Genomic DNA, 14,213 nt, shown 5'->3' on the forward strand with positions numbered 1-14,213 from the left:
TTGTTTAATTTTACCTCTAGTCATGTTAACGTTAAGACTTTAGGAAATTTTCAAGGGCATTAAAAAAAATATTTCAATTTCCTTATACTCAATTGTTTCCTCAGATATTAATAATAGTGAAGATCAGACACATTTCTTCACCAGTAAACTAATCAGCCCCATGACAGACTCCCTGATAATGAGTAATATTTCCACCTGATATCAGTTAAGACTAAAAAGAAATCTCTTGAGATCTTCTCTGCTTGTGTGCACGTGTGTGTGCACGCATGTGCGCATGCACAGACACACACACTTCCTTGGTCATCATCTCTACAAATGAAGAGCATAATTTGAATCTGTGGCACAAAAATCAGTTATAGTGAAATTTTCATCTGAGGTCACAGCAGTCGCATAACTGAGAAGAAATTAAAAAAAAAAAAATAGATCCTACAGGACAAATAAATAGTCACATGCAAATACCAGATGTTTATAGATGGATAGTCCTTACAAATTTAAGATCATATATTTGCCACATATGAACACAGGAAAACTCCCAGGAATTGAATGCATATATGAGCCATCAACATCAAAGACTTTCATCATATAATTATTAGGCAGTGTAAATGAAGGCTAATCAACCATTTATAAATGCTGTTTGTTGGTAACCAAACCCCCTGGAGCTGCCTGTGTGTGTGTGTGGACATTAACAGCCACAGTTGGGCTGCGGTGGAGGAGGGGTTTCTTTGAGTCTTGTGTTCTGCTTTGCAGCAGTGATGGCTGGGTCGGTCTCCAAACTCTCTGACATCTTGTCGCAGATGATATCCACAAGGCGCTCAAATGTCTGCTTGACGTTAATGTTATCCTTGGCACTTGTTTCAAAGAACTCAAACCCTAGAAGAGATACACAGAAACACAGGTTGGTCATTACATACTTCTGCTGAAATTAAGTGGGACTTCTTGTTTTTTAATGGTGCTGGTTGATGGTGGGCCAGTAGAAGGTGGTGGGTCTGGTTTGACTTAGAAATGAGAGGTGGGGATGAGGTTCCATTTCACCAACTGCTACAATATTGATCCCCATTGCCCCCCAAAAAGAGAGTTATAAAGTGGAATTGGTAATATTCAAATTTTATTTTTCTCAACCAGTTCACTTATGCTACCAGTGTGGCTGAACAGGTTAAATTTCCTTTGCAAGTATTTATTACTGATGGCAACATTAAGAATGCTCAATTGGGTCTGTCTATATCAGCTGTGTTCCCTATCCCCAGCCCACCAAGCAGCTTCTTGCAATGCTATGTAGGACTGATATTTGATAAGGAGCTCTGGTGGTGTAGTGCCTAAGGCATTTGACTGCTAACCACAAGGCTGGCAGTTCAAACCCCAGCCACTCCTCAGAAGGAAAGTTGGGCAATCTACTTCCGTATTGATACTGCCTTGGAAACCCAAGGGGGGGTCACTATGAGTTGGATCCGACTCCACAGCAGTGGTTGCGTTTTTTTTTTTTTTTTTTTTTTTGCATTTGGTGTTTGAGAGTTTCTTTTTTCCCTATTCTGAGATTCTACCAGAACTATTAATTTTCATTTTTCTGATTAACTTGAGGCTTAGAAGTCTTTTGTGCATTTTTTTTTTCCTTCAAAAGAGACTAACAAACTCCAACAGGATCCAGCTCTAACTTTTTCAATGTATGCCTGCTGCTCCCCATTGAAGGGGTTGAAGGTAAGCTTTTAGTAAATTGTCAGGTCATATTGTCAGAAGGGTCCATTCCTTGGAGAAGGATATCATGCTTGATAAAGTGGAGGGTCAACAACAAAGGGAAAGGCCCTTGTTCTGGTTACATAGTGCTGCTCTGATATGAATATAGCACAAATGGGATGCTTTAACAAACAGGAGTTTATTCTCTCACAGTTTGGAGGATTTAAGTCTGAGTTCAAAGTGCCAGGCTCTGGGGACTGGGTGAAAGCCCCTCAGCCTTGAGCTTTAGCTCTGCCCCCTGCTTCTGGCCCACTGAAGATGGAGGCTTTTCTTCACTCAGACAGCTGCTGGCTGCTGAGGCTGACAACCCAAAGTCAATAAATGAAAAGGCACAGTTCCAGTGTTACCAAACAACATGACAGGCCATTGATTCAAGTCCACTGAAAGTCCCAAGTTGAATGGCTGGGCAGCTGGTAGTAGTTATTCCCCATGATGAGAATGGCAATCAACTCCATGGTGGGATCTACCACAAGCACCTGAGTAGCTGCTTTCAGGATGTGGTCTGCTTCCTGTATATAAGAAGCAGCTTTGGGAGTGGCCTCTAGCTTATGGCACACTTGGACCCTGCACATAACTGTGTCATTGTTCAGCAGCCTGCCATGCTCTTCTGACCTTGGGACTTTGAGTGGACTTGAATCAATGGCCTGCCATGTGGTTTCTACTACAGCCCTCAATGAGATGGATTGACACTGTCTGCAACCCACAGGCTCAGTACAGCAAGGATTATGAGGCTAGAACATGACCGTGCAGTGTTTTGTTCTGTTGTTCATAGTGTCTCTCTGAGTCGGAGGTGACTCGATGGCACCTAACAAGAAGAAGACAGGAGAGGACCCCAGGGTAACACAAACAGGTAAGTACTCAACCAGTAACCAAAGGGGTAAGTTAGAACCTACCTGCAGGTAGGTGCCTCTGGAGGACAGGTCTGGTGTTCTACTTACAAAAGGTCACAGCCTTGAAAATCTATGGAGCTGTTCTACTCTGCGCACACCACCACTCAGAATCTACTCAAAGGCAACTGGATTTAAACAAGACACAAGGTGGCACTAAAGAGTCATAGGATTTCCCTTAGGTGTTCTTCCTCCATTAGGATATTTTGAGTGGTGTTACCCTAACAGCTCTCCGGGACTTCATAAAGCACTGCATCTACCTACTGGTGTGATTTTTCCCATAGCTTCTGTTATCTATCAGCAGCAATGCATTACAGAAACTTGGGAAGGGACACTTGATACATTTCAAATGAGGTGCCAGAACTGAAAGAAGGTACAAAATGCAGTGACAGTTTCACACTTCTACTGATGCATCACTGTACCTGGGTAGAAGCAGCTATCTCGGCATGCTGCTCTGTACACAATCTTATCACTCCATTGTTTGCATTCACATTCCACTGGCTGAGCTTGCCAGTCAGTTGCCATGACAACCTCCCCACTAGACAAGTCAGAGATTGCTCTGGTTCATTCAGGGACCGTTGATTTAGGATGTGTTGGGCAGAACATAGAAATGCTTTTCTAATCCATTCTGAATTTTACAGTCTATAAATCCTTCTGGTTGCATCTGGCCCTATCTCAGAGGAGCCACATGGATCTGAGCAATTAAATCATGTGATTTCATCCTAGCTCCTGAGGCCAAAGGAGAAAGAACAGGCTAATATTTTATATCCATGCCAATCCCCCTCTGATAACCCAGAGACACTGATTTTCTTAAATAGTGTTGAAGGTTAGACTACAAAAAGCAATCCCAATGAGTTAAAATTTCTAATTTAGCTATGACACTGACTACATGTGATCTTGAATTTCATCAACTCTGGTGTCTTCCATTGTTAAAACCCAAGTGCATAATTGCAGGATGTGAGTCCAAGAAGCATCAGAAGAGCAAGGTTCTATAAAATACTGGTGGATATGTCAAATCAGCTTTGACATGTATTTCTCTTTCATTTGTCTCCTTGAGCAGTGTTTATATAGCTCTCTCACATTCTGTATTTCTGTCTACAGATAACACCATTTGGTGTTAACAGCACTCTTTTCTAGTGTTTGCCCAGTCAATAGCACTAGGTCATTCAGTTTCCACCTATTTGGTCCAGATTTTATTTTTAGAAGGTCACGTATGGATCTAAGCAATATCCTTGGTGCTAAAGTGTCAGAATTATTTATATTCTTGTGGGGAATTTCTCAGTGCTAATGGGAGTGTTTTGTGGCATGAGGTAACAAAAACCCACTGAAGAAGATTCCTGGATGACACTTCTTTCAGAAAACAAGACAAAACAAACTCAGAATTTGGCACAGAGGTTTCATTTACAAGTTTTATTCTCTCAGTTTTTCTGTTAACACTTCTTTTTTTATCAATGTGATTTGGGAAGCTATTGAAGTTGAAGGAGATCAAAAAAGATTTGGCCAACATGAAAAAGTGGTAATCTACATAAGCCTTTGTCAAATGTGACATCCTGTGATGCTACTGAACAACTTAAAGTCAGTAAAGTAATCCTTGATCTTGAGAGCTATCAAGTTCTGAGCTCCTCAATAGTAACCTGGCATACCAGGAAGGCATGGCTACTGAGGAAGAATGCCCCAGAAACAGAGAACCATATTATAAGAGCACTCCATCTATACAGTGTGGCTGGAGAAGGTGATGATATGATGGGAGGGATGAGCTGTCAATCAGGAGATAGGGATCTAGCCCCACTATCCACTCTCACTAGCTTTGAACAATTGGCAAGACACTTTGTTTTACCCCCTATTTATTTATGACACTTGTCTTACTTACTTTACAGGGATATGAGGTTCAAATGAGAAATAAATATTTAACAGTACCAGGAAAACTGGAAGTGCTATGACAACAACAATAACAATAAACTAACAAAAGCTGAGTGATCCCTATGTAACAGATACTATTCAAGACACTTTATACATTTAAACTCATTTAATTAGTTAGGTAGGTACCATTTATTTTCTCCAATTTACTGATAAGCAGAGGTCCACTGTGGTTAAGTAATTTGTTCAAACTTTCACATGGCTAGTAAATGGCAAATCAGGGATTTGAACTATTAATGTCTATACTCCTCTGCTTCTCCAGATATCCTGCAAAAGTGGTCTTATTTTGCTCCAGTTGAATTAAAAGTTCTATGTCAATTGATAATCACAATATATTAACAATAAACTGTTACCAATTTAAATAATCAAAAAGTATTTAACTTAGATTTAACACTGTCAGTAAACCAAATGGAAATTATTCATTCCTTAATGATTCCAAAAGTACTTTGCTATTTTGTGTGGATTAAGATTTACCATAATGACCATCATGGCAACTGTATCACTATGCAGAATTTTAGAATTTTAATTACAAAAAGTTTTGGAAATTAGACTGCCTCTCATGGCTCTATTTTTTCATAAGTTGGTCATAACAAGATATTGAGGATAAAAATAAACATCATTTTATTTTACCATTTAATGGTTTGAGTTCAGGGCAAATCAGAGTTTACTGTGCAAAAAATGACTCTTCAACTAGGTCAATCAGCATCTTCATTCAATTGACTGTTTTAGAGGCAACTTAAGCTCTGGTGGTATAGTGCCTAAGGCATTTGACTGCTAGTTGGTGGTTCAAACCCACCAGCCACTCTATGGAAAAGACTGAGCAATCTACTTCCATAAAGACTTACTGCCTCGGAAACAAAGGGGGTCACCATCACCATGAATCAGAATCAACTTGATGGCAGTGATGGTTTTTTTCTGCTTTTTTTTTTTTTTTTTGAAAGCCCCATTCTGAACCAGACAACTGCATGGTCCACTATCCCAGGAATGACAAAATGAAGAGGAATGGTGTGCTAAGAATGTTTCAAGAACCATCCTAAAGTACAATGTTGTCAGTGATAGGATAATATCCATATGCCTCCAAGGAAGACCAGTTAATACTTCTATTATTCAAATTTACACACCAACTACCAAATCCAAAGGTGGGGAAATTGAAGATTCTTACCAACTTCCACAGTCGGAAATTGATCAAACATGCAACCAAGATGTGTTGATTATCACTGGTGACTGGAATGTAAAAGTTGGAAACAAAAAAGATTCACCGATAATTGGAAAATATGGTCTTGGTGATAGAAATAATGCTGGAGATCGCATGATAGAATTTTGCAAGAACAATGACATTCATTGCAAATACCTTCCGTCAACAACAGAAACAGCAGTTATGCACATGGACTTCACCAGATGGTGTACATAGGAATCAGATCGACTACATCTGTGGCAAGAGTTGATAGAGAAGATCAATATCTTCACCCAAACAGGGCCAGGAGCTGACTGTGGAACAGACCATCAACTGCTCATATGCAAGTTCAGGTTGAAGCTAAACAATTTAAACAAGTCCACTAAAGCCAAAAATATGACCTTGAATGTATCCCTCCTGAATTTAGAGACCATCTAAATAATAGATTTGATGCATTGAACACCAATGACTGAAAACCAGAAGAATTGTGGGATGACATCAAGAACATCATCCATGAAGAAAGCAAGAGGTCATTAAAAAGACAAGAAAGGAAGACCTCAATGGATGTCAGAAGAGACTCTGAAACTTGCCCTTGAATGGAGAGCAGCTGAAGCAAATGGAAGAAATGACAAGATAAAAGAGCTGAACAGATTTCAAAGAGCAGCTTGAGAAGACAAAGTCAATTATTATAAGGAAATGTGCAAAGACCTGGAGTTAGAAAACCAAAAGGGAAGCTCATGCTTGGCATTTCTCAAGCCAAAAGAACTGAAGAAAAAGATTTAAGCCTTGAGTTGCAATATTAAAAGATTCTATGGGCAAAATATCGAATGATGCAGGAAACAACAAAAGAAGATGGAAGGAATACACAGAGTCACTGTACCAAAAAGAATTGATCAATATTCATCCATTTCAGGAGGTGGCATATGATCAAGAATCAACAGTACTGAAGGACGAAGTCGAAGCTGCACTGAAGGAATTGGTTAAGAACAAGCTCCAGGAATTGAGATGTTTCAACAAATAGATGATGGAGGCACTCACTCTTCTACGCCAAGAAATTTGGAGGACATAAACCTGGCCAATTGACTGGAAGAGATCCATATTTATACTCATTCCAAAGAAAGGTGATTCCACAGAATGTGGAAATAGAACAATATAATTGATATCACATGCAAGTAAATCATCTTACTGAAAATGATTCAAAAATGGTTGCAGCCATATATTTACAGAGAACTTCCAGAAAGGGAAGCTGGATTCAGAAGAGGATGTGGAATGAGGGATATCATTGCTGATGTCAGATGGATCTTGGCTGAAAGCAAAGAATATCAGAAAGATGTTTACTTGTGTTTTACTGACTATGTCAAAGCATTCAATTGTGTGGATCATAACAAATTATGGATAACATGGAGAAGAATGAGAATTCCAGAACACTTAATTGTCCTCATGAGGAACCTGTACATAGACCAGGAGGCTGTGGTTTGAGCAGAACAAGGGGATACTACGTGGTTTAAAATTAGGAAGGGAGTGCATTGGGGTTGTATCCTTTCACTATGCTTATTCAACCTATATGCTGAACAAATAATCCAAGAAGCTGGATTATATGAAGAAGAATGTGGCATCAGGATTGAAGGAAGACTGATTAACAATTTGTGATATGCAAGTGACACAACTTTGTTTGCTGAAAGTGAGACGACTTTAAGCATTTACTGATATTAAAGACTATAGTCTGCAGTATGGATTGCACTCAACATAAATAAAACAAAAATCCTCACCACCATGAATCATCTCACAATGTGAATGAATCTGGAGGACATTATGCTGAATAAAATAAGTCAATCACAGAAGGACAAATATTGTATGAGCCCATTATTGTAAAAAGTCAAGGAAGTGTTTGCTTAGGGAAGGGAACTCACTTTGTAGGTTATCACGGATGGGAGGGAAATTTTTAGACTAGTTGGGGGCCACATGGTAATTTGGGTAAGAGAAGGGATGGATGGTATGGAAAGAGTCTTTGACCAGCATGATAACATTGGGGAAAGGAAGGACACCGAAATGTGCACACAAGATATAGACAACAGAGGCAAATATCAGTATATGCACAATACTGCATTACCACTAACACCAAACACCAGGCTACAGATAAATGCATAAACAACTGAGAAGATCAGATGGGGGTTGGTGAACAGGAATGTATCCTAGACCAATGACAGATATAGCTAAAGATAATCTTGCATAGATACTTGTGATACAAAATAACCACAATCATTATAGAAGACAGAGTTGGAATAATTCCTCAGAGACAATAAAACACCATGGGAGAGAGAACCACCAGGTCTGCCAACTCAGGACCATAGTACTTGGGGACACCAGGCTCCATTGGCACAACATAGTAAATAAAATCTTGTTTCACAATCTACTTTGGTGAGTAGCAACTGGGGTCTTAAAAGCTTTCAAGCAGCCAATGGTCTCCTCTCATCCAAAGTGAAGAAGAATGAAGAAAATCAAAGGCATTTGGAAACAATCACCCCTAGGACATGATGGACCTCGAGACCAGGATAACTTGATCGTGCTTGGCTACCAATGCCAACCACTCGGGAAGGGATCAAAATTGGAGATCCTGGATAGAGTGGGAGGAAAAATAGGGAACAAAACTCAAAAACACAATAATGATCAGAATTACTGATTGGATGGAGTCTTGTGGGACCCCCAAGACTATGTTCCTGGGATACACATCAAGCCTGGGATAAGACTCACTCTCAAGGACTGGCTCTCAGCCCATCAATAGGAAGACTTATATGCAGAACACCCAAGTCAGGGCGATGTACCCACCTACTCTATGGAGAGACACTCCTTGGATTGGCCATATGGCACCAGAGGGTGGCATTCACATGAAGGGAAATCTAGACAGAAGGACAAGGAGCAGGTGGGGTGTCACAGGGAAGGGAGGGGGGGAGAGTGAGTTAGTGTTCTGGATGGTAATTGGGGTGTGAAATCAAATGTATCCCAACTGTTGAATGTAAAACAAATTTTGCTCTGTAAATTTGCACCCAAAGCATAATTAAAAAAAAAAAAAAACCCTCACCACTTGACCAGTAAGTATCATGATAAATAGAGAAAGGAATGAAGTTGTCAAAGATTTCATATCACTTGGTTCCACAATCAACACCAACGGAGGCAATAGTAAAGACATCAGATGACATATTGCATTGGACAAATCTGCTGCTGCAAATGACTTCTTTAAAGTGCTGAAGAGCAAAGTTGTCTCCTTGAAGACTCAAGTGCGCCTAACCCAAGCCAGGACATTTTCAATTGCCTCATATGCATGTGATAGCTGGACAATAAATAATGAAGACTGAAGAAGAGTTGATTCTTTTCCGTTGTGGTGTTGGTGAAGAAAACTGAAAGTACCATGGACTGCCAAAAAACTAACAAATCTGTCCTGGATGAAGTGCAACCAGAATGTTCCTTGGAAGCAAGAATGGCCAGACTTTGTCTTATCTACTTTGGTCATGCTATCAGAAGCGATCATTCCCTGGAGATGGATATCATGCTTGGTAAAGTGGAGAGTCAATGAAAAAGAGGAAGGCTCTCTAAGAGATGGGTTGACACAGTGGCTGCAACAATGGGCTCAGGTATAGCGAGGATTGTAAGGCTGGCACAAGCCAGGGTAGTGTTTCATTCTGTTGTACATAAGGTCGCTATGAGTCAGAGCTAACTTGATGGCACCTAATAACAACACCACTTTGGTCATGTTGTCAGAAGGCACCATTCCCTGGAGAAGGATATCATGCTTGGTAAAGTGGAGGGTCAGTGAAAAAGAAGGCCCTCAACGAGATGGATTGACACAGTGGCTACAACAATGAGCTCAGGTATAGCAAGGATTGAGGCTAGTGAAGGATCAGGCAGTATTTCATTTTGTTGTACATAGGGTCACTATGAGTCAGAGCCAACTTGATGGCATCTAACAACAACAACAACAACAACAACAACAGCAAACCCCATACCTGTGTGTATCTGTTGTTGTTGTTAGGTGCCATCAAGTTGATGTTTGATTCATAGTGACTGTATGTGACAGAGTAGAACTGCCCCATGTGATTTTCTTGGCTATAAACTTTATGGAGGGAGATCACCAGCTCTTACTCCAGCAGGGCTGTTGGGTGAGTACAACCTGCAGACCTTTCGGTTAGCAGCGAACACTTAACTATTGCATGGCCAGTGTGTTTAAAGCTCCTTACCTAAATCATAACCTCACCCCAAGAATTATAGCATTTATTCTTTCACTAACCCATTGCTGGATTTTATAGCTAGTACCTCCTGTTGTTGTTGTTACGTGCCATCGAGTCGGACTCAACTCATAGCGACCCCTCCTTGGGTTTCCAAGGAGGTATCACTATGGAAGTAGATTGTCCAACCTTCCTTCCAAGGAGTGGCTGGTGGGTTTGAACTACCAGCCTTCTGGTTAGCAGTCAAGTGCCTTAGGCACTATGCAACCAGAACTCCTAGTACCTCCTACCATCTCCATATTTTAACCTCAGCTATGTATGTAAGGCATTTGACTACTAACCAGAAGTCTGGCGGTTCAAACCCACCAGCCACTCCTCAGAAGGAAGGTTGGGCAATCTATTTCTGTAGTGATACTGCCTTGGAAACTTAAGGAGGGGTCGCTATGACTTGGACGCGACTTGATGGCAGTGAGTTTTTTTTCTTTCAACTTGTTCTCAGAAATCTTTTTTTAAAAACTAAAAACGGATTTAATGGTAATGAAAATAGCATTTTAAAATTTTACAATAAGATGATGTATCTTTTCCTTGAAACAGGTTATTTACATTGGTGGGTTCAGTATTTGCAGTAAAATAATTTTATTTTAAAAGGAATAAAATAAGGTTAATTGATTATTTTTTCTTTCGGTTCCCTCAAATCATTTGCTAAGTAAACTTTTTTCTTTAACTTTTTATCATGATTTGGGTGAAAATTTATAGTGCAAATTAGTTTTCCATTCAACAATTCATACACATTTTGATTCATGATATTGATTTCAATCCCCACAATGTACCAGCATTTTTCCCATTTCCTCTCAGTAGTTGCTGTTTCCACTTGTCTTTCTTTTCTAACCCTTCCTGCCTTCTGAGATATATCCCTGGGAAAGTGCTGGCCTTTTGATATCCTGTGATTAGTTATTCTAAAGAATGTGTACCTCCTTCATATTATTGTTCATTTTATAGATCTGTCTATTGTTTGGATTTAAGTTGAGTCAGAGGCGTTAGTTTCATTCCAGGTTTGAAGGGTATCTAAAGGGCCATAATCTCAGGGCTCGATTAGTCTCTATCAGAACAGTAAAATTGGTGTTTATTATTTTTAATTTTGTTCCACATTTTTCTCCCTCTCCATCCAGGACCTACTACTGTTATCCCTTTCAGAGAGGTTGGCAGTGGTAGTCAGGTATCATCTAGTTCTTCCTAGTCTCAGGGTTGTAGAGGCTGGAGTTTTCATGAGCCATTAGTCCTTTAGACACATTGTTTCCATGCATCTTTGATTTTAGTCATGCTTCTTTACTCCAGATGAGGAAGATAAATAGTTGCACCTTAGATGGCTGCTCATAAGCTTTTCAGACTCTAATCACTACTCACCAGAGTAGGATATAGAACATTGTCCTTGTGGACTATGTTATGCCAATTTACCTTGAGGGACCCTGAGACTAGTCCTGAGCCTCTGGGCCTAGAGCCTCATTTCCTAAAAGTGTTTGGTTAAAGCTAAGAAGACTGCATAACTTAGTGCCTGGTATGCTCTATTATGTTCATGAATATATTTGCCACACACATAAGGTTGTTGTTGTTGTTGTTGTTATGTGCTGTCGAGTCAGACCTGACCTATAGCGACCCCTCCTTGGGTTTCTGAGGCAGTATCACTATGGAAGTAGACTGCCCAACCTTCCTTCCAAGGAGTGGCTGGTGGGTTTGAACCACCAGCCTTCTGGTTAGCACCAGCCTTAGGCACTACACCACCAGAGCTCCCTCACATAATACATATGTACAAATATCCTCTATCAACCTATATATATCCATGGGTGTAGTCCCCTTTGCCTTCCCCCACCTGTTCCACTTGTGTGTCTTTCTATGTATCCACTCATAGATTATTGTTATTACTCTTATTGAAGCATTGTGTATGTAACACTATTTACCTTTGCTGCCTTTAACTCTTGTGCTCCTCCCAGTGTCTTCCTTTCCCTTGATCATTTTGTGTTGACCTTCTCCTTATTGAGTATTACCTTTCCTTTCACCCAAGTTAATATGTGTCTACCCACTAGTTAGTTATTTACCTTTACTTTCCCTCCCAATCCTGATAATTTTCAAAGAATGATTATTTGTGTGAGTAAACCTTCTATTGATTTTTTATGATAGCGGTCTTCTACAATATGTGCCCTTTTGTCATTGACCAATTTCACTCAGCATAATGTCCACCAGGATCATCTATGTTATGAAGTGTTTCTCAGATTCATCATTATTCTTTAATGTTACATAGTATTCCATTGTGTGAATATACCATAGTTTGTTTATCCATTCATCTGTTGATAGGCACTTATGTTGTTTCCATCTTTTTGCTGTTGTGAATAATGCTGCTATGAACATGTGTGGCATGTATCTGTTTGGGCCACAGTTCTTATTTCTGTAGGATATATAACTAGTAGTGGGATTGCTGGATGATATGGTATTTCTATTTCCAACTTTTTAAGGAAGCACCATACTGTTTTCCACAGTAATTGACCCATTTTACAGTCCCACCAGCAGTATATGAAGAGTCCCAATCTCTCCACACCCTTGCCAGCAATTGTTTTCTATTTTGTTTTTTTTTTTTTGAGCTTTGCTACTAATGCTCATGTGAGAATGATATCTCACTGTTGTTTTGATTTGCACCTCTCTAACAGCTAATGTGAGGAGCTCTGGTTTTGCAACGGTTTAAGTATTTGGCTGCTAATGGAAAGGTCTCATGTTTGAACCCACCAGTTGCTCTGCAAGAGAAAGATGAGGAAGTCTGCTTCTGTAAAGATTTATAGCCTTGGCAAACCTAGGGGACAGATTTACTCTGTCCTACGGGGTCACTATGTGTCAAAATCAACTCAAAGGCAGTGGGTTTTTGGTATATCTGCTTTGATTTCCAGGTGATGCTGCCTGTCATTGTTGGCTCTCTGTCTGAGGGACTCCCTTTAGCATTTCTTGTAAGGTTGGTTTGGCTTTTACAAATTCCCTTAATTTATGTTTATCTGGAAATGTCCTAACTTCACCATTCTATTTAATTGAATTTTGTTGGATATATAATTCTTCATTGTTATTTTTCCTCTTTCAGCATTTTATATATATCATTGCCATATGTATATGTATATGTATATATATATATATATATGTATATATATATATATATATATAGCCTTCTTCCTTCTTCATTGTATGGTTTCTGTAGAGAAATCAGCCCTTAGTCATATTGGTTTCCTTTGTAGGTGACTGTTGTTCATTTTTCCCAATATGCTCTCAGAACTTTCCTTTATCTCTTTCTTAATCTGCTAAAGGGAACTAAGCAGCATTCCTCTGAATTGCTTATCAGGTAGTTCCAATAGCATTTCTTTCTCTGGAAGATTTTCTTGCTCTGTATTTTGATGACTTATTTGAGCCATCTTGTTCTGTTTTTTTATTATTATTATTATTATTTATTTTCAGTGTGTGTGTGTCTGTGATTTGAAGTTGTGCATTGTCTCCAAGATGTTGTGGCATTATTATATTAATTTGTTGATTGTCTGTTGGTTTGCTGCACCATGATTTCTTGTTTTGTGTTGTTTTAACATATTCAGGTGATGGGGTGGGCCTACTACTCTGCTTGCTCATTTGGCCGCACTGGGTCATTTAGCATCTGTCTCTGACTGCATTTGGTAGTGGTTGGGAGTATGGGTTCAGGCCTCTAACTGTTGGTCATAGAGCATCTGAGGGCAGGCTGCATGTGTGTTGGTTGCCATTTGTCATTGATCCAGTGGTGCTGGAGTGGGTGGTGGCACTCGCCCAGTGGGAAGGGCGGCAAGTGTGGCAGTTATGTCTGTGTAGGGTCATTGGCTCCCAAATGATTGTGGGGGAAAAGAATGAAAGAGGAAGAGGAACAAAAAAAGAAAAGAAAAGGAGAAAAACAAGAGTGTGAAGAGGGAAGAACTAAGAAGAAATGAGGAAAGAAGAAAGAAAAAAAATAAAAAAGGGGTACAATACTGGCACAACAACTAGCCACCCAACATGGCTGTAGTGGGGATGTAATGGGAATGAGATATTTGCTCCGTGGGAGCCTGCACCACTGAGCATGGAGCGGAGGGATGGGTGCTTCTGACTGCAGAGGGGGCGCTGGGTGGGGTGCTTGCTCTGTGGGATCGCACACTACCACCTGCAGAGGCAGCAGAAGCAGGCATTGCTGACTATGGAAGTGGTGGCAGCAGGGAAGCAGGGAGCCTGGTCTCCAGTATTAAAAAAAAAAAAAAAAAA

At 40.0% G+C, this 14,213-nt stretch overlaps 1 protein-coding gene across 1 annotated transcript in view; it reads right to left on the reverse strand.

The window, feature by feature from the left end:
• Positions 1–682: 682 nt before the first annotated feature.
• Positions 683–14,213, reverse strand: part of RAB3C (RAB3C, member RAS oncogene family) — a 451,684-nt gene continuing 438,153 nt past the window's right edge. Inside the window, exon 4 of the mRNA XM_007944149.2 lies at positions 683–870. Within this exon, the coding sequence (XP_007942340.2) occupies positions 683–870 (188 nt within the window). The remainder of the gene's footprint in view (positions 871–14,213) is intronic.

The sequence above is a fragment of the Orycteropus afer genome, unplaced genomic scaffold, assembly GCF_000298275.1.
Source record: "Orycteropus afer afer isolate SDZICR_OR568_19922 unplaced genomic scaffold, OryAfe1.0 scaffold00122, whole genome shotgun sequence".
In the NCBI taxonomy this organism is placed as follows: domain Eukaryota; kingdom Metazoa; phylum Chordata; class Mammalia; order Tubulidentata; family Orycteropodidae; genus Orycteropus; species Orycteropus afer.